General features: G+C 40.8%; 4 protein-coding genes across 4 annotated transcripts; 1 reads left to right on the top strand and 3 right to left on the bottom strand.

Moving 5' to 3' along the window:
* Positions 1–5,394, top strand: LOC4350530 (ATPase 3, plasma membrane-type). Its single transcript, XM_015762535.3, has 13 exons — positions 1–105; positions 183–379; positions 907–2,019; positions 2,096–2,224; positions 2,486–2,708; positions 2,806–2,952; positions 3,053–3,294; positions 3,382–3,411; positions 3,507–3,588; positions 3,694–3,854; positions 3,924–4,088; positions 4,466–4,589; positions 4,836–5,394. The coding sequence occupies exons 2-13, from the start codon at positions 233–235 to the stop codon at positions 5,042–5,044; spliced, it is 2,772 nt and encodes a 923-aa protein (XP_015618021.1). The 5' UTR covers positions 1–105; positions 183–232; the 3' UTR covers positions 5,045–5,394.
* A 3,544-nt stretch (positions 5,395–8,938) lies between these two features.
* LOC107276684 (putative receptor-like protein kinase At1g72540) lies at positions 8,939–13,390 on the bottom strand. The gene is made up of 8 exons (XM_015761274.3): positions 12,772–13,390; positions 12,408–12,620; positions 12,031–12,157; positions 11,828–11,946; positions 11,230–11,335; positions 10,235–10,413; positions 10,034–10,166; positions 8,939–9,355 (listed from the first exon to the last, which is right to left on the bottom strand). Exons 2-7 carry the CDS (start codon positions 12,609–12,611, stop codon positions 10,134–10,136), a joined length of 768 nt encoding a protein of 255 aa, XP_015616760.1. The 5' UTR covers positions 12,612–12,620; positions 12,772–13,390; the 3' UTR covers positions 8,939–9,355; positions 10,034–10,133.
* A 4,486-nt stretch (positions 13,391–17,876) lies between these two features.
* Positions 17,877–19,588, bottom strand: LOC136354064 (putative disease resistance protein RGA3). The gene has a single exon (XM_066305667.1). The coding sequence runs from the start codon at positions 19,441–19,443 to the stop codon at positions 18,562–18,564; it is 882 nt and encodes a 293-aa protein (XP_066161764.1). The 5' UTR covers positions 19,444–19,588; the 3' UTR covers positions 17,877–18,561.
* A 1,130-nt stretch (positions 19,589–20,718) lies between these two features.
* Positions 20,719–25,598, bottom strand: LOC9269250 (disease resistance protein RGA2). Its single transcript, XM_026021425.2, has 3 exons — positions 25,269–25,598; positions 23,259–23,676; positions 20,719–23,029 (listed from the first exon to the last, which is right to left on the bottom strand). The coding sequence occupies exons 2-3, from the start codon at positions 23,557–23,559 to the stop codon at positions 21,753–21,755; spliced, it is 1,578 nt and encodes a 525-aa protein (XP_025877210.1). The 5' UTR covers positions 23,560–23,676; positions 25,269–25,598; the 3' UTR covers positions 20,719–21,752.
* Positions 25,599–26,170: the final 572 nt, after the last annotated feature.

The following is a 26,170-nucleotide window of genomic DNA, read 5'->3' on the forward strand; positions in this document are numbered from 1 at the left end:
ATCCGACTTCCTTTTGCCTCCGCTGCGTCTCCTCGAGCAGAGCAGAGCAGCGGCGTCGCCGGCGTTGCTGCTCCCGCGCCGCCGCATCCTCGCTCGCCGGTGACGGTGAGCATCCATCTCCCTCCTCCTCTCCGGCGACACTTCTCGAATCCGCGCTAACCCTAGCAATTCTTCTCCTGTAGATCCGGAAGATTCTCTCTCTGTGCCTTGAATAAACCCTCTTAAACCCCCCATGTCACGCGAGCCTGCGGCGGCGGCGGAGGCGGAGGACGTCGTGGCCCGTCTCGGCACCGACGAGGCGACTGGGCTGACGGAGGAGGAGGCGGCGCGCCGCCTCAAGCTGTACGGGCCTAACCTCGTGGTCGCCCATCACCCCCAGGTTCGCTTTGTTCCTCCTTCCCTCCCCCTCCCTGTTTCTTTTCTTTTGCCCTAATTGATTTCGACGACTTTCGTGGGGATTGCGCTCACTAACGCCTCACAATCATTCTATACTGTTGCAGTATGTGTGTGGCTTTGCATCTGCTGTATGTTTCACTATCTCTTGACTTCAATTGGCGAGTATATGCCCTCCATCATGTCGAAACTCTAGCAAGCAATGAATCGAATGCCTTTTGAGCTTGTGTATTGAACTATAAGCCTCATCTTTTAGCTTATGCTTATGCTTATAAGCTAAAATTTGAATTTTCAACCTTAAATTTGGAATTGATTTTGAGGTTTTTCATCTTAGTATATTTTCGGTTTGCAAATATGCCGTTTCGCTTATTCCGTCAATAAGCGAAACGATGGAGTCGTATGATGTCCTGTGAGAGAAAAAAAAGTGAGAAAAGATTTTTTTTTTTGAAATTTTTAATAAAGGTTACATACATTAGCAGTTTGATGTTGGTGGCCTTCAACATTGTGCTTCAGGTGGGTGGCAAGCTTCTTGCTACACTAAAGTGCATCGTCCTGCTCTGGGGATGGGATCACTCCTTCACCGAGTACATTAAATACGAGATTGGATGGGAGTCATGGGAGCATCTTATCTTCCCCTGCTCCAGGGAGATGTTATGTGTCATGTTCATCAATTTCTCGTCATGGGCGGCATTGGCGGCTGCACTTGTGTCCCTTGCCCTTAACTCAGCTGGTCAGACAACCTATGAACTGATCGTTATCGTCTCCTTACTTGTGGGAAGCCTGTGTGCATGCTGTGTTGCCAAGCTCCTTGCCAATCGTGCTAAGGCACCGCTGGAAGCTAAAGCTTTTGCGCGAAGGACCAAGGTTCTGAGGGATGGAATATGGAAACATGAGGATGCGACCAATCTTGTCCCTGGGGATATCATATATCTCAAGTGTGGTGATATTGTGCCAGCCAATGCTTTTGTCCTCAACATGGCACAGATCGACACCAAAACCATCCGTCATGAAAGGAGTGTTAACTATGTGATGGGCTCCCTTATATACTATGGCTGGGCTGTCTCCTGTGGCGAAGGGACTGCTGTTGTTACTGTGACAGGCAATAACATCCCCATGAGCACTCTGAAACAGCTTTATCCAAAACGATTCTCTCGGCCTGGGCAGCTTAGGAAGGGTGTCATGGCTGCTGCCACTTTTTGCTTCTGCTTAGTACTTGTTGGCATCACAAGTGAGGCTCTTGTTAAATTCTTTTTCCATCAAAGCATAGGCACGCTGCACAGTGGCCACTTTATGCCACTTATTGGTCTAATACCAATGTCGATTCCTGCTGTGCTCTACCTGGCATTGGCATTGGACTCTCAGAGGCTTTCCAAATTGGGGGTTGCCAGCCGGGGAACTTTTGCTCTTGAAGACTTGGCTAGCATGGATGCTATGCTCTTCAACATGACTGGCACTTTGACATGCAACAAGCCCTATTTTGACAAGGACAAGATTGAAGTGCTTACAGAAGGTATTGATAAAGATCATGCTGTCCTGTTGGCTGCGCGGGCTTCCAAAGCACACAATGAACTGTATAAAGAACCGATTGATGCAGCCATTCTAGGCCTTATGGATGATCCAGAACAGGTACCTTCTTATTAGGATCTATGTGCTTTTCCTTCTTGTTCTTTTTCCAGAAGGCTTAACAAACCAATTGATGCAGGCACGAGTTGGCATTAATGTTATAGAGCACCGCTCCCGTATGTTTGTTGCAATGACATTGATGTACATGACTACTTACATCGATGAAAATGGCTCCAAGTGTTCTGTGCTCAAAGGTGACCCTGCATTGGTAAGCAACCAATCCACTGTCAGCAAATCCAATGAAACTGCCCCTCCTTTAGTACCACATGCATTACTTGTTTACATTTCCTCACACTAGCTTATAAGACATGTTGACCCAAATCATAGCACCTCCCAGCTCATTCTATGAGAAAGCATAAACGCAAGCCCACTGCAAGGTTGCTGGGCTGAGTGGATTTTGGCTGAGCTTGTGGAAGCAAAGGAATAACATAGATGTATTCATCTCAATTATCTTCTTTTCTTGGCACAGATGCTTCGTGACTGCAGTTGTAGCGAAGAAGTCAGAGAGCATATACGCAAACGTATTGATAAGCTCGGTCTTGATGGATATCAATGTATTGCTGTTGGACGTATTGTTAACTCTCGGTTGGACATCATTATTCTTCTACCTTTCATAGATGATCTCAGAAGCGATAGTGCAGAAGCTGTTGATAATCTTACTGATATGGGTCTGAGTGTAATAGTACTTACAGGTGATCTTTGCAATGTCTCCTATGTTTATCTTGATTTTCATGTCATTTTTTATCTGCATTTTATCTAAGTGTTCTCACGTTTGTTTTGCTATTTCAGAAAGCCCAATGACAATTACAAAGCACGTATGTGGAAGACTTGGAAAACTGGGCTTAAATGTGTTACATGCTGACTCTATGCGGGAGTTGGTAAGCAGCAAAAATGAGCTTTTCTTGAATATCAATGGGATTTCTGATCTCTTTGTAGGTCTGCTTCTTGCCTTGATAGTTATGTTGATTATTGCTACATATGTCACTTTTTGTGAATTTTTTGCTTACTGAGTTGCTCTTTCAATTTGTTATTGCAGAATATAACCGTTATGTTATATCAAATCTGAGAACTTATTTTGGTCGTCGTAGTGCAATGGTTGGATATGAATTTTCGGATGTTGATTCTATCCGTGAAAGCGATATTGGAATCGCAGTTGCCGATGCCACTGATAGCACCAAAAGTGAATCTGATATTGTTTTGACTGAGCATGCCTTGCTGTCTGTTTCTTCTGCTGTTCAAGCCAGTAGGGAAATTTGTCAGATCATGAAAGGATGCATGGTAAGTCACACATGTCCATTCGCAATTCCTCTGTTCGCAGATGATTTTTAGGTTTTTGTATGTGACTAATATGTGCTTCAATTGCAGGTTTATGCTGTTTCATCAACTGTCCATGCTGTGAGTAGACATATAGAATTATAATTTCCTTTTATACTTTTCAAAATTGACTAATATAAACTTCTGATGCTAATAAATTTGTTTATCTGTTAAAGTTTGCTGTCCGTCTTATTTTACTCCTATGGAGACTCGAGCTACCCTGTTTCCCGATGCTGGTGATTGCTGCTTGCAACTACTGTGAGTTTGTAACTTCGTAATGTTGTTGTAGCCATAAATTTGCAATATATAATACTTTGTTGTTTGTTTCATGATTTACTATCTGCCTTTTATTGTAATTCCCAGGCACATCAACTGCAATGTTATTTGAAAGGGTGAAACCATCCCAGTCACCAGATAGTTTGAAAGCAAACAAGATTATCGCAACTGGTGCTGCTTTTGGAAGCTATATTGCCCTGAGTACAGTCGTTTTTTTCATAATGACTACTAGGACTGACTTCATATCTGTAAGAACTTGTCACCCTTATTATTTGTGTGATTTTCTAGTACCAAACCTAATTAACAGTATTTGACAGCACATAATCAAAGCTAGATTGCTTGTTGGCCATGATGAGGAGATTAAATCTGCCTTATTCCTTCAAATGAGCATTGTTAACCATGCTATTGGACTTTTCGCACATTCACGCGATGGCCACTGCTCTGGGCCTATTGTTACAATTTCTTCTGTTCTATCTCAACTGGTGAGTTATTCCCCTGCTCAATTTCCACCCCAATGTGATATGTGGCTTTTATTGCAATTGATTTAGACAACCACCTGCCAATTCTCGAGTACAATGAACTTGCAATATTCTTGTTCCTGTGTCCTCAGTCCTAAATTGGCTCAGTAACACTGATACTATAATCAGAGGCAAATTATGTTTCTGAAACAGATTTGTGATGTGGACATAACATAGTCTGGTCACTGATCAAACCACTTGACATGAACAAATAACCATATAACCATTTCTCTTTGTGTACAAAGTATTTGATTATTGCTTGCAGCTGTAGTAAAGTATCATGCCAAGCTTAATTTTTAAGCTCAATACATGCATGGGTTACTGAACAAACTTATTTTCAGGTGGCAACCGTCATTGCTGTTTATGGTGACGTGAACTCTCCTCTACCAAAGGGCATTGGCTGGGGCTGGGCAGGATTTATCTGGCTCTACAACTTTGTCTTGCTTTTGAGCCTCATGTTGATCTGTATGTATCGGAGGATATTTTATTTGATTTTTTTTATTTACATCTTTTGAAGTTGGTGCATCACTGCATGAACCTAAAAACTTGATATATTGTCTTTCACTGCTTCATCTGAATGCACAGTAGTGAAGCCTTATTGTCAAGCACTCAAGCATGCTCACCTTTTACAATCGTAGTAGTGAAATTTGGGAGTTGCATATCTGTCAAGAGTTCAATTTAGTCTAATCTAGTTGTCACGTTCTTTGGCAGGTGACCTGTGTAACCTTGCAAAGTTCAACATATTTGGGATAACCTGCAGGAGGCTGTTCACTGGTTGGACCGAGTGGATGGAGAGGTGCAGGAGGCTGCTCAACAGGGGTAAAACGTGGATGGAGATGTTGACCTTAACTGCTATCTCAGGCTTGATTCTTGTCTGGTCGATATATGCATATCATGTCATGAAGGTCCCGCAGCAGTAGGGTGGCACTTGACAGGTAGCCTTGACATTAACATATAGCTTTAGGTCGCAAATTAGTGACTAAGCAATGTAGCAATGTATATTATTAACCCGTGTAAAGTAAATGTCATCGACATGGTTTTGTTTCTGTCTTTTTCTTTTTTCTTTTCTTGGGTCCGGGCTTCTACTGCCGTATAATTTTGATAAGAGGGAAGTATATGGGTGGTCAACTTGTGCGGATGTGTCATTCGAATCTGAACTCTCAAAATATATTTTGGGTATCAAACTTGTTTTGGGTGTCATGTAGGCCCAAACGAGCTCTGACCTGTTTTATGCACGGATGTGACACACCATACTGATGTCTATTGTCTACGTGTTAGTGGGACCTATATGTCTATCATATATATATATATATATATATATATATATATATATATATATATATATATATATATATATATATATATATATATATATATATTTATATATATATATATATAAATATAAGTATAAGTAAAGTCATATTTTCTCCTCTTAGGTAAAGAGGGAAAAAGGTAAACCTAAAAAAATAATTCTAAGGTATTGAGGAGAAAATATGTTTTTTAAATTTTATTTTTTTTTCTATGTGACTGACATGTGGGTCCCATTGGATACGCAAGCGCTACTATGGCATGCCGCGGGTCAAAGCCTGTTTAGACCTATATGATAAGTTTGAGGATTCGAAAATATATTTTAAGAGTTTAGGAATCCATTAGACCACTAGTGCACTTCACCCTTTTGAGAAAATCTAAGAAATTTGGATGCGATTAGGCATTAGACGTCTGATCTAGACCAAAATGTCAGACAGTTGGATACTTGGATGATCAAATGTTTCACTAGATTGTCAAAATGGTTCAATGCAACACATGTGAAAAATAATAGTGAAATATTACTTAAAATAGTATAATCCTGCCACATTTACAACTAATAAGTTGCGGAACATCACAAAAAAAAAATGGTGTGGAACATTTTTGAAAAGAAAATTGTGCTACATCTCTAAAAATAAATTGGTGCAATATAAAAATAAAATGCAGTGAAACATTCCACCACAACATTCAACTAGTTTTACTCCTCCTGTTCCAAAATATAACGACCTTTTATGTGAGTAGGGCCCTAGATGTGAGTGAGACGGTTAGAGGGTGAACCATCAACAAGAAAATTATGTTACTCAATTGTAGTCAATGCTTTCTTTTGTGTAGGTGGGTGTGTGGGGTAGCATATCGATCATTCCTGTTCGACGCAAACTATACTCATCCTTAACGTATTGCCATTTGCATCATATGCTCACGACTTCTCTTCCTGGACTTCCTTTTCTTAATGCAATTTTTGGGGCAACCAATTTTTTTTTTTTTTGTAACCAGTTTTCTGAAACCATCATCCATCCTGAATATTGCAGGCATTTCAAGAATGGAATCTGTACGCACGGCTGAGCTGAGTCGGTTTCAAAAGCAAGTCTAAGAACAGTACATGTCTAACGTTGAGGGGCAGTATAGGTCCAAAGACTCGATGAGTTGCTGAGTGTGCGTAATGACGATTAGGAACATGCTGAGGACATGGCCGCGCAGAAGATTGGAGAAGACATGTTCAAATTCGTAGTACGAGATAGTGTCTAATAAATAATGCATGCCGTAAACTTGAGTTCATGATTATGCACCTTTTTATCAACTTTGGTTAGAGATTCACAAATAGAATTTAGTAAATGTGGGGTTCTTTATCTTGTGGTGGTATCTATAGTTTGTGTTTGCTTTATGTTATATCAGTGTGTGGTGAGATTGTTCTTGCGTGAATTTTGTAATAATTGGCTGTGAATTTTATAATAATTGGCTGTAGCTCGTTGAGCAAAGGCTGGTATTATTATCTAAAAAAAGGGAGATTGTGACTAATCGCGTACAAGTTATTATATTTTGAGACAAACACTACTACGAAAACCATCTTTCATGACGGCTATTTTGGGTTTTCGCTGGCGGTATTTGGCACCGCCATAAAGCAAAGGCCAGTGAAAATATAGCATCTCCGCTGACAGCGCTAAACCACTAGAGAAGATAACTTTTCGCTGGTGGCTGGTTAAAGACAACCACTAGCAAAAATCGTTTTCGCTGGCGGCTTTCGTATGTGGGCCGCCAGCGAGAATAGTCTTCGCTGGCGGCTGACTTATGTGCTCCGCCAGCAAAAAAAATAGTCTTCACTGGCGGGCCGCCAGTGAAAATGATTTTCCATAAAGAAATTAATCACCAAAATCTCTTTTCGCGAAAAAGAGAAAATAAATCAGATTTTCCACGGCATGTACAGATTCAAATCCACATCCAAATTTTTGAGCATCGATTCAAATCCTCATCCAAAGTTCATTAGATTCAATCAACATGCAAGTGAACACGGCATACAAGCATTTTGAACATGAAAAAAAAAAAAGAAAAACAGCATCAACAGGAGAGAGGAAGGAGGTCGTCGTCGCCGTCGCCGACCGAGCAGCACCGGAGCCCCATCGCCGAGCATCACTGCCACCGAGGTCCTCCCGCCGCACCAAGCCCCACAGCACCGGATCTGGGAAGCCCAGCCGCCAGCGGGACCGTGGGAGGGGGAGGTGGAGGGGGAGGAGGAGCTCGCCGCGCCCCTGTCACCGTTGCCGTCCCGTTGCCGCCGCGTCCCCCGACGACTCATCCCGTCGCCATCGCCGAACCCCCCGACGACCGCCTCCCGTCGTAGTCGCGCGCCCACCTCCCATCACGGTCACCACCTGCGCGAGCCACCACCACCACTGCCGGAGCCGCTGCCACCACCTGCGCGAGCCGCCATCGCCTGTGTATGGGGAGGGAGGAGAGGATGCTGGTGGCTGGATCTGGAGGAAGGAGATGCGCGCGGTAGCGGCGGCAGGTGTGAGCAGAGCGGAGGAGGAAGGGCGGGTGGTGGCGGTGGCGGGCGTGGGAGCGAACCGGAGGAGGAGCGAAACCGGCGGTGACTGATGTGGGAGCGGAGAGGAGGAAGCGCGTGCGGCGATAGAGAGGAGACGAGGAGATAAGGTTGGGGAGAGAAGGAGTGGATAAGGAGTGGCTGGTAGGCGGCGATTTTTTGTAATGGGTGGACGCGCGCGGTTTTTTTTTTAAGGGCGGTGTTTTTAGTAACCGCTAGCGAAAATGAGATTTTCTCTGACGGTTAGTTAAGAGGCCCGCTAGTAAAAATATGGTTATTTTTGCAAGCGTATTTTGAACAACCGCTAGTGAAAATCCACACTAAGTAAAAATAGGTTTTTTTTTCAAGCGGATTTCTTAAGAAATCGCCAGCGACCCTCCACCCCTTGTTAGAATTTCACAAGCGGATTTCTCATATAACCGCCAGCGAAAATAATAGGATACCGTCATGAAAAATCGATTTTTCTAGTAGTGAAATGGACTAGGAACAAGGGAAAGTTTCACACATTCGACATCCGCTTCAGTCGCCTTCCTTTTCCGACGCTCATGTATGGAGAAAATCCAAGAAATGACATTAACAAGTGCTCAATTCCAAAAAAAAAAATGCCATCGACGAGTATAAATTCTATAAAATGCCATTGTACAAACGATTTTTTTCTAGAAATACCATCGCCGTTAGGGTTCCGTCCATTCCGTGCCGTTAAATACACTATTCATCCTATAGCACTTAACGGAGGGTTGCTAACGGAACCCTAGACGTTTGTCAATGGTAATTCTTGAATTTTCTCCTTATGTACAGTGACACTCAAGTTTTTCCCCGCTGGTATCAATCAGATTGTTGCGGGATGTGACGTCTTGATAACAATCTGTTGCTGTATACCATGGAGAAGGCTGTGAAATGTCTTTACATTATACATGCATCATGGATAATATGCAATTTGAAGCACATAAATTTAGAACCGTTTTGCAACTTTAGAGTGAAAAAAAGACGCAGTTGTACCGAGAAATTCGTTGGATCTTCACAACAAACATGTTGAGCGTACAAACAATTCGAATGGACATGCTAATTCTTTACAAGATCTACACATGTGGGATCGCCGCTATTTACTGTTCGGTCTCGCTCAGGGAAAAGCTTCTCCAATACAAATTGTCTAAATCGTATTGAATACAAATTCGGATCAACAGCTGATACCGAAAGTGGATCGAACTTCAGTGATTTGAGAGCATGTTCAATTCTGTTAGACACATTATACTCTAGTAGTATGTTGAGCGTATAGGACAACATCATACTCTTCAATGGTGTCCACGTTTTCTAGTTCTATGTTGTTATATATACACGCACACTTTTCGAGCTTGAGTAACCAATTGACCATAGCTGAACACGGAACCTGAAAAATGAAAATAAGGAAAAATGTGTCAAAAACAGAAGGCAATCTTTGTGAGAACAAAGAACCACGCAGACCAAAGTTTCCAAAATAAAAAAGGGGATTTTCTGCCCTTATGATATGCAACTACACCCATCAGGATTAGCACAAGTTTAAGAAGCACACTACTATATAGCAGGGGCATAGACGCAAAAAAAGTGCAAAACCACCATCACATGTGCAATACAAGAAGACAAGCAATGTATATTACTGATATTGCCAAATATATATACACAAACTTGTCATTTTTTTATCATGCACAAATATAGTCAACTTTTGACACCTCTTCAAATGCACAACTTATAATATGCTCTACATCTATGAATGCTTCAAGAATTTGCACTTAATTACGGACCAAGTTAAAGGGTTTAAAGCTAAAGGCTGATCTAAAAGTTAAAAATTCAAATAACGGACCAAGTTACCAAAAATATTGAACTTTGCAAGTAATACAACTTCCTCATTGTATTTTGAACTTTAAACATGCTAATATACTTAGAAATCTTTCCTGAAGAGTGTGATAACTATACTAGATATTATCTCAATTTGTGTTCTTTCATTTATGCATGTTCAAAGACCATACAGTAATAAATGTACCCAATGCTGACTTGAACTTTGAAATATTTGAGATAGAAGTAAATCTACCTTCCAGGGACTCGCAAAACAAGATCAATTCCTTCATAACCGCCTTTTGTTAGCCTTTTGTTATGTGTGAACATATCTTCCTCTTTAAAAAAGTGACCACTCAAACTTTTGCTGATTCTTCCTCTTGAATTTTCTGTACACGAAAAATTACTGTTATGACACATTATTCTCAAACGAAATAACTAGCAAATCACATAATACCTTCAATTTTGAAACCAAAGTAGCCATTGAGGGACGATCATCTGGATTGTTAACAATACATGTATCTGCCAAAAGTATCCTGGGACATTTCGTGGGGCTCCACTCTTTCCTTTCTAGTAAAACCAGTTCTCTGATGAGATTTCCAAAACAGAAGACACCAATTTTTTCCTGGGCACTCTCTGTTCAAGTACACAGATCATTAGTTTTAATAAGAACATATTTTGGAACATAACAAAATAGTATAGATGCAATACAAATCTAAGTATACAAATACAAATGGTTTGGAGAATTGAAAGATGACATTTCATGTCTTAATGAAATATAGGACCAGCACCCAGCAACTTACAGTTGCACGCTTCTGTTAGCTCTATGAGATAACAATGAATCTGCTCTACATGAAGAGGAAGACACAAATTCTTATTTTATTATTATTATTTTGCTTGGTTACTCATATAACTAATGCATGAACATTGACGAATATATCTACACTTAAAAACAAAAATAACAATCTTAAACTTTCAGATAGAAACTAAGGACTATTTTGGATGTCTGAGGCAAATGCATGACATATTATCTTGAAAAAGAATATCCTCCCATAAAAAGTGAGTTGAAAAAGCTAGCTGATAAATCTAGTAAAGATGCTAGATCCTTCTACTTCTCTAACTCTATTATGCTACTGAATAACCTTTTACATCCATCTCCCTTCTATCTTGTGAAATTCTTCAATTATGAACTTTACTATCTTCTGAACTTGATGTATGATGCCAATGCCATACTAGGTTTAGATATAGGACATAGTATTATAGTTTAGGGGGAAGTATGGGTGCATTTTCTTTTATGGCTATCCAAAGTTAAGATCATAGTTAATATAAGGCCCTTCAGGGCTGTTAACCTTCACTCGCACACACACAGAAGTGCACCATATAATGACTTAGACCATCTAAAAAATATATATGTTGCTTGGTCTTATTAGAGTTCAGACAAAAAAAGCATACCTTTATCATTTGCATTAAAGATGCCAAATCTTCTATCCTTGAAGAAACTCATCTTCTCTCCCTTCCTTGTGGCCAATCCAAAATCAGCAATTTTAACTGTATTATCCTGAAATTGTTATCATTTATTAGTCAAAGTAGACAATTACATGGTTCTCTAACAGCAACACATTTTTCCCGTAATAATAAAGTATTGACTGAATTTCACAAAAGTAAATATACTTTAACCAAACTGTTGCAAACTACATATTTAAGGTGTTGTATCACAAACTGCAGCTTCAGCACAAAAAAATTATCATAGAACTACATATTTAAGACCAGGTATAACAAAACTACATATTTAATATTGAAGTTATCAAGAAACTATAGGTTTTAGAGTATAAATCCCTAGCACGACTGATATGTTTGAGCTATAAACATTGTAGTCTTTGTGATTAAATTGGTGCTAAATCTGTAGTTTTATGATACTTTTGTTACTAAATCTGTATTATCGTAGTACATTGACTTAAGGCTGTAATTTTCTGATAGTTTGGTCAAAGTATATATATATATTTTTTTGAAATTTACTCTAAATTATTCGTAAATACAACAAGAATTTCACCTTCATCAAAAGAATATTCCTCAACTGAATGTCCCAATGGACAAAGCCTGCAGAATGAATAGCTTCCAGTCCAGATGCCACTCCAAGCAAGATAGCATCCAACTCACCTTTATTGGATGCTGTTAGTAGCAAAATCAATACCAATCAAAATAAGATTAGATTGGAAACCCTAAAATAAAAAAAGAGCAGTAAAATTTATTTACCTCTGAATCCTTCGAGGTCCTGTTTAGCCCTTTCATAAACTAGAGCATAGTACTCCTCTGTGTCAGCAAAACCCACAAGATTTATGACATTTGCATGTGAAATTGAACTTAGGGCATTGATCTCTTGCTGCAACAAAACAGGGTGCAACAATTTATTGACAGGTCAGAAACTTAATCATTTTTAAATCAAATAATGGTAATTTCTTTTACTGTGTACAGACAACCACAAGCTACCTAGACACATCTTATATAATAATGGAATTCAGGCAATATATATATATATATATCTTTCAAATATGCACAATCTACCCAAACACGCTTGAATAATAATGCAGCAAATGCATTACTGCACCAATTAATTTCATGGCAATTATTACCTTCCACATAATCCGGACATACTCATCCTTCCTTTTAGAAATTTTGATAGCAACTTTTCGAGGGCAATTTGCATAGTTATTCCCTTTATTCCTGCCCTTGTAAACCTGCCCAAAGGCTCCTGGTTTTCCAAGCAACCTCTTCTCTGAGAAACCTTTAGTAAACTTGTGTAAGTCTTCATCACTGAAGTTGATAAGCTCCATCATTGTTAATTCCTGATAAAAAAAATGACAGAAACATAATAAACATAAAGCAAATAGCATGGATAATTTGGGAGACCTAGAGACAGCACAACATTAGAACACAGTAAAGTAAGGGGTGGAAGCCTAGAGATGATTGGATTCCACTTTTCACGATAACTCATACCTATGGTGTAGATGAAGTGTATGGAGGTGAGCTCAGTTGCTCCAAAATCCCACAGTATGTAGCAACGGCGTAACAGCAGAGCAAAAATCCAGAACTCCAGATACAAAATGCTATTGTTTTAACATGGACAACAAATGGGCGAAGGCTACCCCGAGGATTACCCCTCGTAGAAGCCCTCGCCCTTTTGCCCTAGGGGCCATGTGAGATGAGCCAAAAACTTGTGAGATGTGTTAATGTTGGTGTCTAAGACAAGAAGATAAACTTTGTAGAAAGATAGTAGAGTGAAGTAGATATGGAGACCATGAGTAAGCTTAAGTATAGGGAATCCCCTTTCCACCCCTTCTAGTTGTATTAGCCATGTACTAGAAGTGCAGCAAGGGGATTCTCCAAACTAACCCTGCTTGGCACTGGGAGGTATTGCATTTTCAAATATTGCATATTGGAAACAAACAGATATTGCATTTTTGTGATATTGAGCCCTCCTTTGGATGATACCTAGGGTTCAGGTCAGCAGAGCCAATGTGGCCAGTGGATGAAGTATCAGGTGGGGTAGGGGCTTTGGGGAACAGGGTTGGTGATCCAAAAAGATATTATTGGGCTTAACCGGAGGAGTTGGGTCCTGTCAACAACACATGAATAAAGACAATGAATATATGTTAGCAATGTCATGATGTGATTAAACAAAAGCCAAATGCATACTTAGCATACAAAGGATAATTAATAATCATACGAAGTTAAAGTCCATGCGTACTGGAAATGTATTCTAATTTGGCTTGTTCATATAGAAGAATCATAGGATTCTTTGAACAAAAAGGTCAAAATTGCCTCCAAAAGAAAAGGAAAAAAAGGCATCTTGGGGATAAAACACTCGATAGAATTTCTCGATTATCCACCTAGAGTGGATGCATCGGAATTCATGAAAGAATCTCAATAAGCCCTGTAGTTATCAATGCTTGATGGGTCTTGGATAGAGAAAGTTAAGTAATTAGTCCATTTTCCAACATCTTATCGTGAATTTTGCTATCCTGATGTATGCCTTACTCATGAACAAAATAACCAAATGCAAATAATCAAACTGAGAATTTTAAAAGTATTTCCCAAGCACATATGTAATATAGAATACAAGAATAACCAATAATCAGTCAAAAGTAACATAATTATACAGTGAATATTACATATGTTCCCAAAATAAACATCTAACAAGAAAAACACGCAAACAAGTATTAGTTCCATTGTCCCACAATGCAGTGCAAGCTCATCACACAGTTCATCCAGGTGTTATCTCATCATTGTGCAATTCAACCATTATGGTCCCAATAAGAAAATTTAAGTGATTGTCCAGTACTTCCCGAAATTTCTTAGAATGACCAATCAGCACCAAACAACTATCAATTTGCAACGTACACATCACTACTACCTTAATGTTCTTCCCGACCAATAACTATTTTCTTACATAAGGTACAGCAGGAAATCATTGACGAGTTTAGATGGTAATTTAATATAGAATATTAAGTCAGTCATTGTTTAGATGACTCTTATTTGATTATGATGGCCTGCATATACATAAAATCAACATGTGCATAGGGATGTTCTAAACATTAAGGTCAGTAGTAACATTTGAGGCCAGTGTTACATAATCCCAAGAGATGGTAGGCTTTGGGCCAGGCTACATGTTTAACAACTTATGAAACCAAATTAATAGTACACATTGTACCGCACAAGTGCAAATGGATCAATTAAAGGACCAGCAGAGATGAACCATCCAACTTTGGAATTGATCAATCGATTAGTTAATTCACTGAGTCACAGAATCACAGTTGATTAATCGATTAGTTAATTCAGATTTAGCAGAAAAGTATAATACGCCACCAGCAAGGAGTGATAGCTACTACTCAATCACTTAGTCATGTAGCAGCTGTTGTCGTGCACCAAAGGAAACAAATCAATGTAAATTATAACAGAAACGTATAATATGACACCAGCAACGGGCGATAGCTACTACAGTATACTCAATCACTCAGTCATGTAGCATCTGGTGACTTGCACCAAAGGGAACACATTAATGTAAATTATCATAGATGCTCCTTTCACCCAACCTGCTTTCAGTTACACAGAACAACTTTGAAAGACCCATGCCTCAAGTGGAATTTCCAAAGGGAAAACTATTAAGCCATCTAATAGGAGGTGGTACAATCAGCATTGAATATTATATGACCTGTACAAACAATACCAAAAAACCTTGGTTGTAACTTCAATGGTTCCATCAGAACCAGCACATAAGAAGACAACGATTGTCATGCAAAAATCAAATCACTGGTGACAAAAAACAACAACAAAGAAAGTCAGCACTGGGCGGAAAACATTCATCGAAACCTGCAGAACTGAAGCATGGAGGAAATTGTTGGTCACATTTTGTTATGCTACTTGTCATCACTAAATCGCAAGCTGGAAAAACTGAAGCTATCTCTGCTCGAAATGAGATTAGAGCCAATGGACCAAAACCTATATATATGTGACTCAAATACTCTCCCTCTCCCTTGACCCTAAAGCACTGAGTTGCTAGATACCATAATTAAAGGTCATTCTATTGATGAGAACTCAAATGCAGATGCTACGCATGTGAAAGTAATATAGCATTCAAACATGAAGATTAAGGAAGGGGTAAGCTCAAAAACAAAAAAAGAAGGAAAACATTCAAGGTCATTTTCAACCATTCAATCCAACCATACCAAACTGTTCCAAATTATTCAATATTTTAGCTATGGTTCTGAATTGTTGGATCAGAAAATCTGCAACACTATATTATTTGTGTGACAGAATCACACATTTTTCGTATGCCACTAAATCGGGGGGAGGGGGGGGGGGGGGGGGGGGCAGCGTGAAACTACACCTGCATCACACGAAAAGTAAGCAATCCAACGAAATGCATCTTTCAGGGCTACCAGATTCGGCGTCCAGCTGATTGCTTCGGTGCCTAGCCTGATTGCTAGGATGGAGTTAAACAAGTGATCAACCGCCGCCGCTGGTGAATGCGCTTACCGGGGGGTGGGACGTCGGGTTGGTGAAAGCGATCGATCTAGAACCAAAAGGCGGCAGCGGCGCGCACACCGGAGATGGGGAGATGGCGTCGGGATGCGCCGCGCGTGGACGGGGGCGAGGAGGCCGAGGGCGCGCGAGCGATGCGCGCGCGAGGACGAGGGATTCGCAGGCCCCCTCCTGAGCTCCGTCGCCGCTGGCTCCCTCGTCGCTTGCCCGCGAGGAGACGAGAAGGCGAGAATGATACGCGAAGCCGAGACGGAGTGTCGGTTTCGAGAAAAATAAGGAGAATATATATGGGAGATTGGGAGTGCGACAACGAGGCCGCCGGGGACGATGCACGCGCGACGCCGAGGGGGGTCGCTAATCGGCGCCTGGGCGCGCGCTAGCTGCTCGCGCCGTCCCCATTGCTGCCGGCAGTAAGTAAAAACTCTAGATCGTGTTGCTGTAGAAAATTAAGTTGTATAGTGTGTACAAATAAATTATATTATATTTTGTAAACCAAAATAAAATGACTTCCTATGTTTTATATAGTTAACACATGATTGTAAACATAATGCAAAGTGAACATATTTTATTTAATTGATACTTATGAATTTTGAATAAAAACAATTGAGATTGTAGGGTTTTATGAGAGAAGGAGAGGAGACTTTTTTTATCATATATCTATCATCCAAAAGCTAAAAATAATTGCAATAATGTGGCTTCATGAGAGAAGAGAGAAATAGCATTAATTACACTTAGTGGGGATGAACTATATAAGCATATACGATAATGCGTACGATAGCTTAAACAATATAATATAAGTTTACATAAGTTAATGTGATTTAAATTTAAATAGTATGTGGAATAATAATTCAAATGTAAAAGTAAAATGATGTGGCTCTATGAGATAGCAAAGAAGATAATTTAGACCATACATCTAAGGGATAAGAAAATTATGATGATATGACTTAATGGGAAGAAGAAAAGATAAGAAATAATTTGAACCATAGATTAATCATTTAAGAACTTAAAATAATTGACGTGATATGACTTAAGGAGAGAAAAGAAAAATAATATAAACTAAGTAAAAATAAACTATACAGATATACAGGATATTATAAAAAATGAGGAAGTGATTGTTTGAATAGTCATATGTAGATCCTATTGTTTGAACTGCACAGCAAACAATGCAAACAAGCAACAACTTCAAAGCTCTAGATCCAAACCACAAGCAAGGAGGTGAGCTCAAACAACAACTACACAAGCGTAGAACAAAGCAATGCAACAAGAAGATAAAGAGGGAGGAGGATATCACCAAGATTTATGTGACGATATATTTTCCGGAATTCAAATTCTTGACGGAATTTTCGTTGAGAAGCACACAAAAACAGAGACTTTTTTAATCCTATTCTCATGAGGTTGCACAAATACATTCCTTTCACTAATGGTATCTTTTTCTTGCGGAGGTGAGATCCGGCCTTCACAAACTTTCTTTGGTAGATCGGAGGCACAATAGCGACACCTAGCTGTCTATACTGTTGGTAGGTGAAAACTTTGACGTTTACCGTTATCTTAAACTTCCATAACTTCTTGTAAGGGAAGGAACAATCTACTCCCTCCGTTTCAACTTATAAGATGTTTTGACTTTGGTCAAAGTTAAACTGCTTTAAGTTTGATTGAGTTTATAGAAAACAATAATAATATTTTCAACCCAAGATAAATTTATTATAAAAATATATTTAACTATTAATTTAATAAAAATAATTTGGTGATGTAAATATTACTAATTTATCTATAAACTTAGTCAAAATATCTTATAATCTGAAACGGAGGGAGTAATTTATATCCAAGCTAATAAAGTATGCCACTTGGACGTTCCATTATTTTCTCATGGGAATATTATTCCCTATTCAATCATATGGATAATTGGGAATTTCATCAGTGTCCTCATCCAATCATAAAAAACATACAACCCTAATTAAAATCAGCCGTACGTGCAATATGGCCTCTTTTCTCAGTCCTGTCGTCAAATTAAAATCAGACAGCTATTCATCAAGAGTCAGTTGGCCAACTTCGCCCGATGCTAAGATTCAAACCGAATTATTAAACTCAAAACACAAGACTTAATTCCTAGTATACTAGTACATGGTAAACACTATCAATTCCAGTTTTTAGCTACCCTAATCAATTACACTGGCTTTCGTCTGTACATGACGTCCAACATAACCATCAACACGGACGATTGTCTCAAACACCATGACAATAACCAAGGCTAAAAGCTTACTAATTAATTCACCCAAATTAACTGCATAGATCTCAAAGCAAACAATTTTTTTTATACCAGTCACAAATTCACAATTGAACTCTATGCAGTTTTCTCCAGAAATCAAAGGGTTAACATTTGTCACCAGTCATGAGTTGATGCGTACATAGTGGTCTTTGTTGTAAGGCCATATAACCGTATACATTGGCTCCAGAAGTATATCTGTGCTGAAGGAAGCAAGTGCAGCACAGACAACAACAATGTGCAAGATCTTGTTAATTTGAATGCAGTCTGCACTCTGCAGGGAAATTCAAATGATTACTTTAAGCAAGAGGAGGGTGAGGGTTAAGGCAAATTGCACCAACCGCATACCTCCTCAAGTGTAGTCTGTTAAGAGCATTATGTGTTTATGGGTATATTGGCAATTCCCATCTCTATTTTACTCAATATATGACCTTTGGGCTAACTCAATAGATATAGTTCAATCCCCAAATTCCCTAATTTCCTCAAATTATGACATAGTCAACAGGTAGATCATCAATATGGACATCTAGATTCTCCCTTGCTGCCATTTTACATTGCATACTTAGCTCCTCGCTGCAACGGCGTACATGCAGCCGTGTCAGCGACGGTGGAAGGCCCATCTCCGGGAGCCTCGCGACGCCGGGGCAGTCTTCGACGTCTAACCACTCGAGGGAGGCCAGCCGTCGTAGGCCTGCAGGAAGCGAACGGAGATTCGGCAGGTGCCAGAAATCGAGGCGATGGAGGGAGGCCAGGAGCTGGAGAGCCCTCTCCTGTTCCTCCGTCAGGTCGATCATCGTCTCGCCACGCCTGCTATCCCATGACCAGAAGGATAGCCGTCGCAGAGACGCGAGCCGTCTGCAGAGAGGCACGGTGAGGACGGAGCCATCGCCGACCTGGAGGGTTTCCAGTCGGGACAAGATCTCCGCAGAGGCCAGTTGCTGATGTGACAGAAGCTCCAAGAATGCAGGTACTCCAGGTGAGTTGGATACCGCCAGGGACCTAAGGTTTGTTAAGGAGCCGAATCCCTCGATCGAAGCAAGTGAGCCGCAGTCTATAATCTTCAGCTCCCGCAGTGCCTTGGAGTATCCCAGCTGGAGAGATGTCAGCTCTGGACTCTGCCAAATGTACAGTGCTGTGATGGTTGGGAACAATTGCAGCAAACGGGACTGGTCCTTGTCTGTGAGGTTAGAGATATCGAGTTCTTCGAGTGACGGATGAGGCTGCAGTGGGATAATCTGTCCATGCTCCTGCAGTTTGAGATCCCACGCAGCAGAGAGCTCAGGACTCATATCAATCTCCAGGTTCTCAAGAGATGGTGGGAGTAATGCAACATCCACCTTATCACTCATGACCAACAACGGCATCAGCTTGGGGCAACGCTGAATTCGAAGACGCTCAAGAGAGGTGTATCCTAGGAGTACTCTCTCCCCTGCAACAAACTCCAGTTGGGCAGTTGGAGATGTCTAGCCACCTTAGAGAATGGATGATATTAGATGGAATTTCCAACAGCTGTTTATCATCTCTGGCTAAGGGCCTTGCTGCTGTAGCTTCCAAACTGCTCATGCCTTCCTTCTCCGCAGCTTGATGACTGAACGAAACAAATTTTAGTTGTGGGATCTCGTGTAATTCCAAACTATGGAGGGACTGCACATGAGAAAGCATTTCTGTTAAACAATGCCCTGATATGCCACATGCCTGAATGGAGATAAATTGGAGAGATGGGACGACAAAGCTGCTTGGAATGATCAAATTAGGGCAGTTCTTTATATGCAATTTCTCTAAAACTGTGCACTGATTGAGACCTTCAGTAGATAGAGAGACTAAATTTGGGCAATCCACTAGACAGAATGATCTTATGCGCGCAAAGTTATGGAATGATATGATCTTGTCATCAAGCATAACCAACTCTTCAGATTTGATTTTCAAATCATATGTTAACTCCATTGTTGGAAGAGTTGGAATCCCGCTGATGGAGAAGCGCCGCATCTGAGCAGAAAACGGGAGAGGATGTGAAACTACCAAACGAGGACAATCATGAATTGTGAGATCATGAAGACCAGATAGCGACTCATTTCGATCTCCTAAGGAAGTGGAAATTTGCAGGGATGGAGAAGTTAGCCCACTGCAATATTCCAGGCTTGCCATCTTAATCAAAACCAACTTCTCCAGTGGAAGGACTAACAACTCTTTGACTGCATGCAGGTGTACTAACTCCAACTCCTTCAGTGATTGCATCTCTCTCAGAGGAAGTATTTCCCATTTGCTGCCATATCATTTACAGAGAATCTAAGTTATTAAAGAATTGAAATAACAACTGTTCAGGAAAAGGTAAAGCAACGAAACAACTGCTATACCTTATATGAGGACAACACCCAATGGTGAGTTTGTTTAGAGATGGAAACCATGACTTCTGCTCGGTTCTGAAAGAAGAGAAGCTCTGGAAAGGAGTGAACTCATTCAATTGAGGGCAGTCCTTGATCTTCAATACTCTGAGACGGGAAGTCAATTCTGTCCCATAAGTACCAAAGCACTTCTCCAATTTCGGCAACTCAATTAAAATCAACTTCTCCAAAGAGGGAATTGAGAGTTCCACTAGATTCCACATCTTAACCAATTTCAATTCCCTAAGCACTGGAAGCATTTCAAGAGATCCAAGAATTCGCCACTCCCTGCAATTGACAAGATGAATTGTCTGCAGTGATGTCACTGAGAGATTACTAGAAAGCCATGTTGGAGATGTAGGACCAGTGTAACCAGCTATACACAGAGCTTTCAGGTTATGATGTGGTTGAAGACCCTCAAGCACATCTTTTGTCCTCTCAGGTTCAAGGCTCATGCTGCCAACACTCCATGACAAGAACAACTTTTTTAGATACTCTTTATCTATAAGTCTGGCCCCGTTGGCTTCATCTTTAGTCTTCACATTTTCAAGATGAGAAATTACAAGAGTTACAAGCTTATTCATGGATTGGAGCTGTCTTATATCAAAACCGCTAATATTTTGAACCTTGAACTTAAGTTTTTGAAGAGAGATCATGTTGCCCACACCACCTATCGAAAAGTGCACTTTAGCATCAGCTATAAGATGGCGCAACTTAACTAGATTATTCATAGCAGCAGGCACAGAAATATTTCCAGAGAACCCCACGTCCAACACTTGAAGGTGATAAAAACTTGTCAAAGCTCGAGGAAAAGCAGCATCCTTGTAGTCTCCATATACCAACATATCTTTAGTCTCCGAGACACGAATAAATTCAAGATAGCGGAGATGATGAGGATTTAGGAAAGTATGTATAGCACTGATGTCAGCGTTCAAGACGCAAACTCTTAACAACCGTAAACATTTGGCTTCCTTGCATACAGTTTGTATGGACTTCAATAGATATACACTGCTGCTTCCAAAAAGCATCAAGCTCCTCAACTTTTGCAAAGGCCTAATCTTTTGTAATATCTCATATTTCTCAGTGGGAAAATTGGTATTTTTATCATTATCATCACCAGTGGTTATGATAGACAAATGACGAATACCTTGTCGAATTGTGCTAGATTGCAACCCTCTTACCGTATAACATTCTTTTGCTGAAACCTGTTGTGCTAAATCATGCATAAGATCATGCATAACATAGTGCCGGTCAACCTTTTGGAAAAATCCAAAATCCACCAAACTACCTAGCTATTGCAACCCTGTCTCCTCCAACCCCTTGCCTATATCTTCACATTGCACAAAATTTTGAGATATCCAAACCTGAACCAAAGTTGCTGCACTAAACGGGTGATCCTCTGGGAATAAAGAACAGTAGGAGAAACAGCGCTGCAGGTGAGAAGGTAGATAATCATAGCTAAGTTTCAGGATGGGTATAAAATCATCATCTTTTATTTGAAGAGATTTCCATTTGTCTCGAATTGTCCTCCAATGTTCATAGCTAACATTTCTGTTCAAAAGTGCACCAACACTTCGTGCTGCTAGTGGGCAGCCCTTTAGTGCTTTAGCAATTTGTCGCCCAATGGATTGCAAACTAGGATCACCCTCGTAGTTTTCCTTGCCAAACGCACATGCTTTGAAGAACTGCCAAAACTCCTTTTCATCCAGACCACTGATTTGGAATGCATTCACTGTTCCTATCATTTCTGCAACTGAGTTTTTTCGGGTTGTTGCTAGCACCATACAGCCGGTTACTTGACTATGTTTCAATGGAGCTAACAGCTTATCCCATCCACTCATGTCTTTTTCCTTCCACATATCATCCAATACGAGAAGAAATCTTTTATCTCTAATATTCTTCAAAAGAATCTCCTGTAGTACATTGAAATTGCTAACATCTTTGAATTCCTGTTTATCTTGTTTATCTTCAAATATATGCTCTAAGATCTCACGTGTTATGTCCACTTCATTGAAGTAAGTGGATACACAGATCCAAATTCGCAAATCAAAATGATCAATAATTCTTCGATCACTGTATATAAATCTAGTGAGTGTTGTCTTCCCAATACCACCAATGCCAACTATTGGCAAAACACGTAGATCACTAGATTCCTCATTTAATAATATCTCTATTATCCTGTCCCTGTCCGCATCCCTCCCGTACACCTTAAGTTCAATAGGAACAGAAGTTGTCAAGCGTGTGTTCCTGATCTTGCTTTGCCTCTGATTTGATGTTAAAGCTGGGTGTGAGACACCTGGTAGAAGAATCCCCCTCACAGAATTGCCAGCTTTCTGTAAATCGTTCACTATTCCATTGATCCTCTTAGAAATATCAAGTCTGATCTCAAGAGGCAGCATGGTGCAATGAGTTGTGTCTCCCTCTCCTTGTTTCCTTTTTCTACAATATGAGGCCCAAACAGTAATTTGGCTCCTGGCACTGTGTAGTAGTTGATAAGGAGAAAATGGAGTTGATGAAGACGCATAGCTTGCCTCAGGATAATTAGCAGCAGCAGCACTGCAACCTTCGCCTGCAAAGGAAACCCAGTTTGTTATGGGAACCTGAAAAGGAAAGTCGCCCAACTTCTTAAGCAAAATTAGATGGACTCTTGCAACTGTGAATCTAGCAGAGGTTAAATCATGGATTAAAAATATACCGGAACTAACCAACATATAAACTGAGATATGGTTCCTATGTTCTCAACTACACCAATACAAGTAAGAGAAGATCATAGAACAAGACAGCTATATATCTCAAACCTTTTTCAATCTGTTGTTGTAGCCGGTAGTAGTCAAGCTCATCCATAACGTCTTCTGCATCATAAAGCAACTCCCTTAGAACATCCAGCGACTGGATAAGTGGCTTCTTGTCAATCCTCCTTCCCTCGGCAGTAGCAAGCACCATCTCCACGTTCCTCATCTCAAATTCAAGCTTCTTGACACCTTCGGTAAGCTCAACTCCACGAATCCAGGCTTCCATCTGCTCAGTGAAGAAACTCCCGAGGATGCTTTCCACAAGCCATCCAATTGCAGCTTCTACCGTAGCTCCAGCTAACCCCATCGTCTCATGGACTACCGAAGACCGCAGCGACAGCAGCACAGCAGCAACCTTAGCATAAGGGAGAAACCAAGCAGATGGATTCGATGGGAGAAACCAAGTAGTTATTGTCTTGGCTCCCTAATTGTAGTAATAAACTAAATCAATAATATACTCCAACAATAGACGTGTCTGATTGTTACCTTTCTAATTATATATATTTACACAAAAATATAGCTATATTAAAAAAAAACATGAGTCTAGATCATCCGCTGGTATTCTTCAAAGCAGTTTCGCGGAAGTCAATGGTATTTCATTGTCAGCAAGGGTGTTTATTAGAATATAATCGTTTTATCTTATCAGAAGGATGCTAATACCAGAGCATCCTATGCAGCATAATGAAATGGCGCACTGGATATGGTCTACTCTGGAGAGAAGGGTACTTTTAAGAAGGAAAATGGAGAGAACTAATACATGGGTGCTTAATGGATTAATACATAGCACTTCACATTAGGAATACTCGAATATAATCTATGCGTTTGGCTCTCATGATGAACATCTTACTACCTATTATCTTTTGCAAATTGCGTGCAGCAGACAACCCAAGCTAGTAGCTTGCGGTTGCAGACCGGAATATATTCCGGATTGATACCAATTATATAAAGTATAGGAGAGCCCATGTTCTAAATGTAGTCAGAGTTGTCAGGTCGATCAGAACAATATATCCAGCTGTCTACAGTAGGCATTTGTTAGTTCCCAATGGGAAAGTGGATGTGTGGCTCCTTTTAGCTATGTCTTTCTCTTCACTATATGACTAGTGAACTTCCAGCACATGCACAAACTACTCTACACAAACCTAAATTAATATATCTACTTGAAGGTAGAATCGCAGTCCTAAATCCTAATTAGTACATATGTAGTACCTTGCAATAGCACATAGCACAGGGGAAATTATGTAAATCCTGCCCCTAGTCCTAGCAAAAACTAGACAGAATACTAACATGCCTGTGTGCCACACAAGCTCCAGTCTGCTCTGATCATGAATCTACAAGAGTTTTCCCCAGGCTCCGACCTCTGCCACCGTGCGCCCATCAAGCAAGACACATGCCTGCTCTTCAGCACTAGGCATTGGAGAGGAGCAAGTTCTATTCCTGTCTTGCCATCTCCAGAATCCAGATGGCATGCTTGCGGAACACAAGCCAGTTGATTATCCACAAATGTCAAATCTAAGTGTGTTAATTTGGACGATGAAGTGTAGATACTCCCTCCATTCCATAATATAAGACACAACCACTTTTTTTAGATGTTCCATAATATAAGGCATGCATGCATGTAGGCAATTAACTATGACCCATTCTCCATTAAATTATTACTTTTTAAAATCCTCCACTCTCATATTCTCTAATTCTATTGGATGCATGCATTGTATTTATTAGGATGATCCAAACTACAAGATGATAATAATTATTTTTTGGTCTTTGGGTTAGGGGTGGTTATACCTTATATTTTGGAATGGAGGGAGTACTATATAGCTATAATCACTCTGACCGCATTGAGAGGGTACAGAGTTTCCCTTGGTTGGACCAGTTGGTAATCCTGAATGAGGAGCAAATATTGCTAGCCATCCAACTATTCAAGGATCCGTCACGAACGAAAAGAAAAAAATTTCTCAAAGTATCAAAACTGGACTTACTGATAAGATGCATACCTACCAGGAATCACCAGAGGCTTACCTATGTGTGGCCATTTGCCAGGCTAGCCAAGAAGGGTGCTGTCTGTGCCGGGCAAAATGATGGGAGATTGGAGAGAGGCGTTGGTCAGGCATTTCGTCGAACGTATGTAGGGCGCACCGTCAACGTGCGTCGAGCGAGCACCTACCCTCGGGGCTCGGGGCACGGAACAGCAGAGGCGCGTGGATGCCCCCCGCGCGCGCCCTCTTCGATCGGATGGCGCCCGAGATGCGCCGCGCCCGCGCCCTCTTCGATCGGCGGCCGCGGCGCGGGGGGAGCCGGTGCGAACGACGACGAGGTCTGCAGCTGCAAGGTCGAGAGTCGAGAAGCTGCACGGTCGCTGGCTGTGCGCGACCCCAAAAAAGGCCGGACCAGTGAATCATGGGCCAAAAATGGGGTCTCGGCCCACGAGCACCATCGTTAGATCATAAGACTTTCAAGGAAAAAGTATACTTTTCCTCAACTATCGCTCGAGTATGATTCATATCCTCCAACCATAAAACCGGATATATTGACTCCTCCAATTATCAAAACCGGTGCAAACAATATCCCTAGGGACACAGGTCGTCTGCAGTACTGCATGTGCAGTACTGTAGGCTGACATATGGGCCCCACAACCCTCGGGCCCACATGTCAGCCTGCAGTACTGCACATGCAGTGCAGTACTGTAGGGGATCTCAATTGATATCCCTAGGTGGTTTTGGCTGACGTGGTACCTACGTGGCGCTTACGTGGCATTAGAAAAAAAACAAAATAAAAAAATATGTGGGACCCATATGTCATTAAAAAAAATATTGCGGAACCCACATGTCATCCTCCCTCATTCCCTTCTTCCTCCCTCTCTCTCTCTCCCTTAGCTCTCTCTCCCTTATAGCTCTCGAGAGCGGCGGTGGGCCGGTGGCTGT

The sequence above is a fragment of the Oryza sativa genome, chromosome 11 (genome assembly GCF_034140825.1).
Source record: "Oryza sativa Japonica Group chromosome 11, ASM3414082v1".
Taxonomy (NCBI): domain Eukaryota; kingdom Viridiplantae; phylum Streptophyta; class Magnoliopsida; order Poales; family Poaceae; genus Oryza; species Oryza sativa.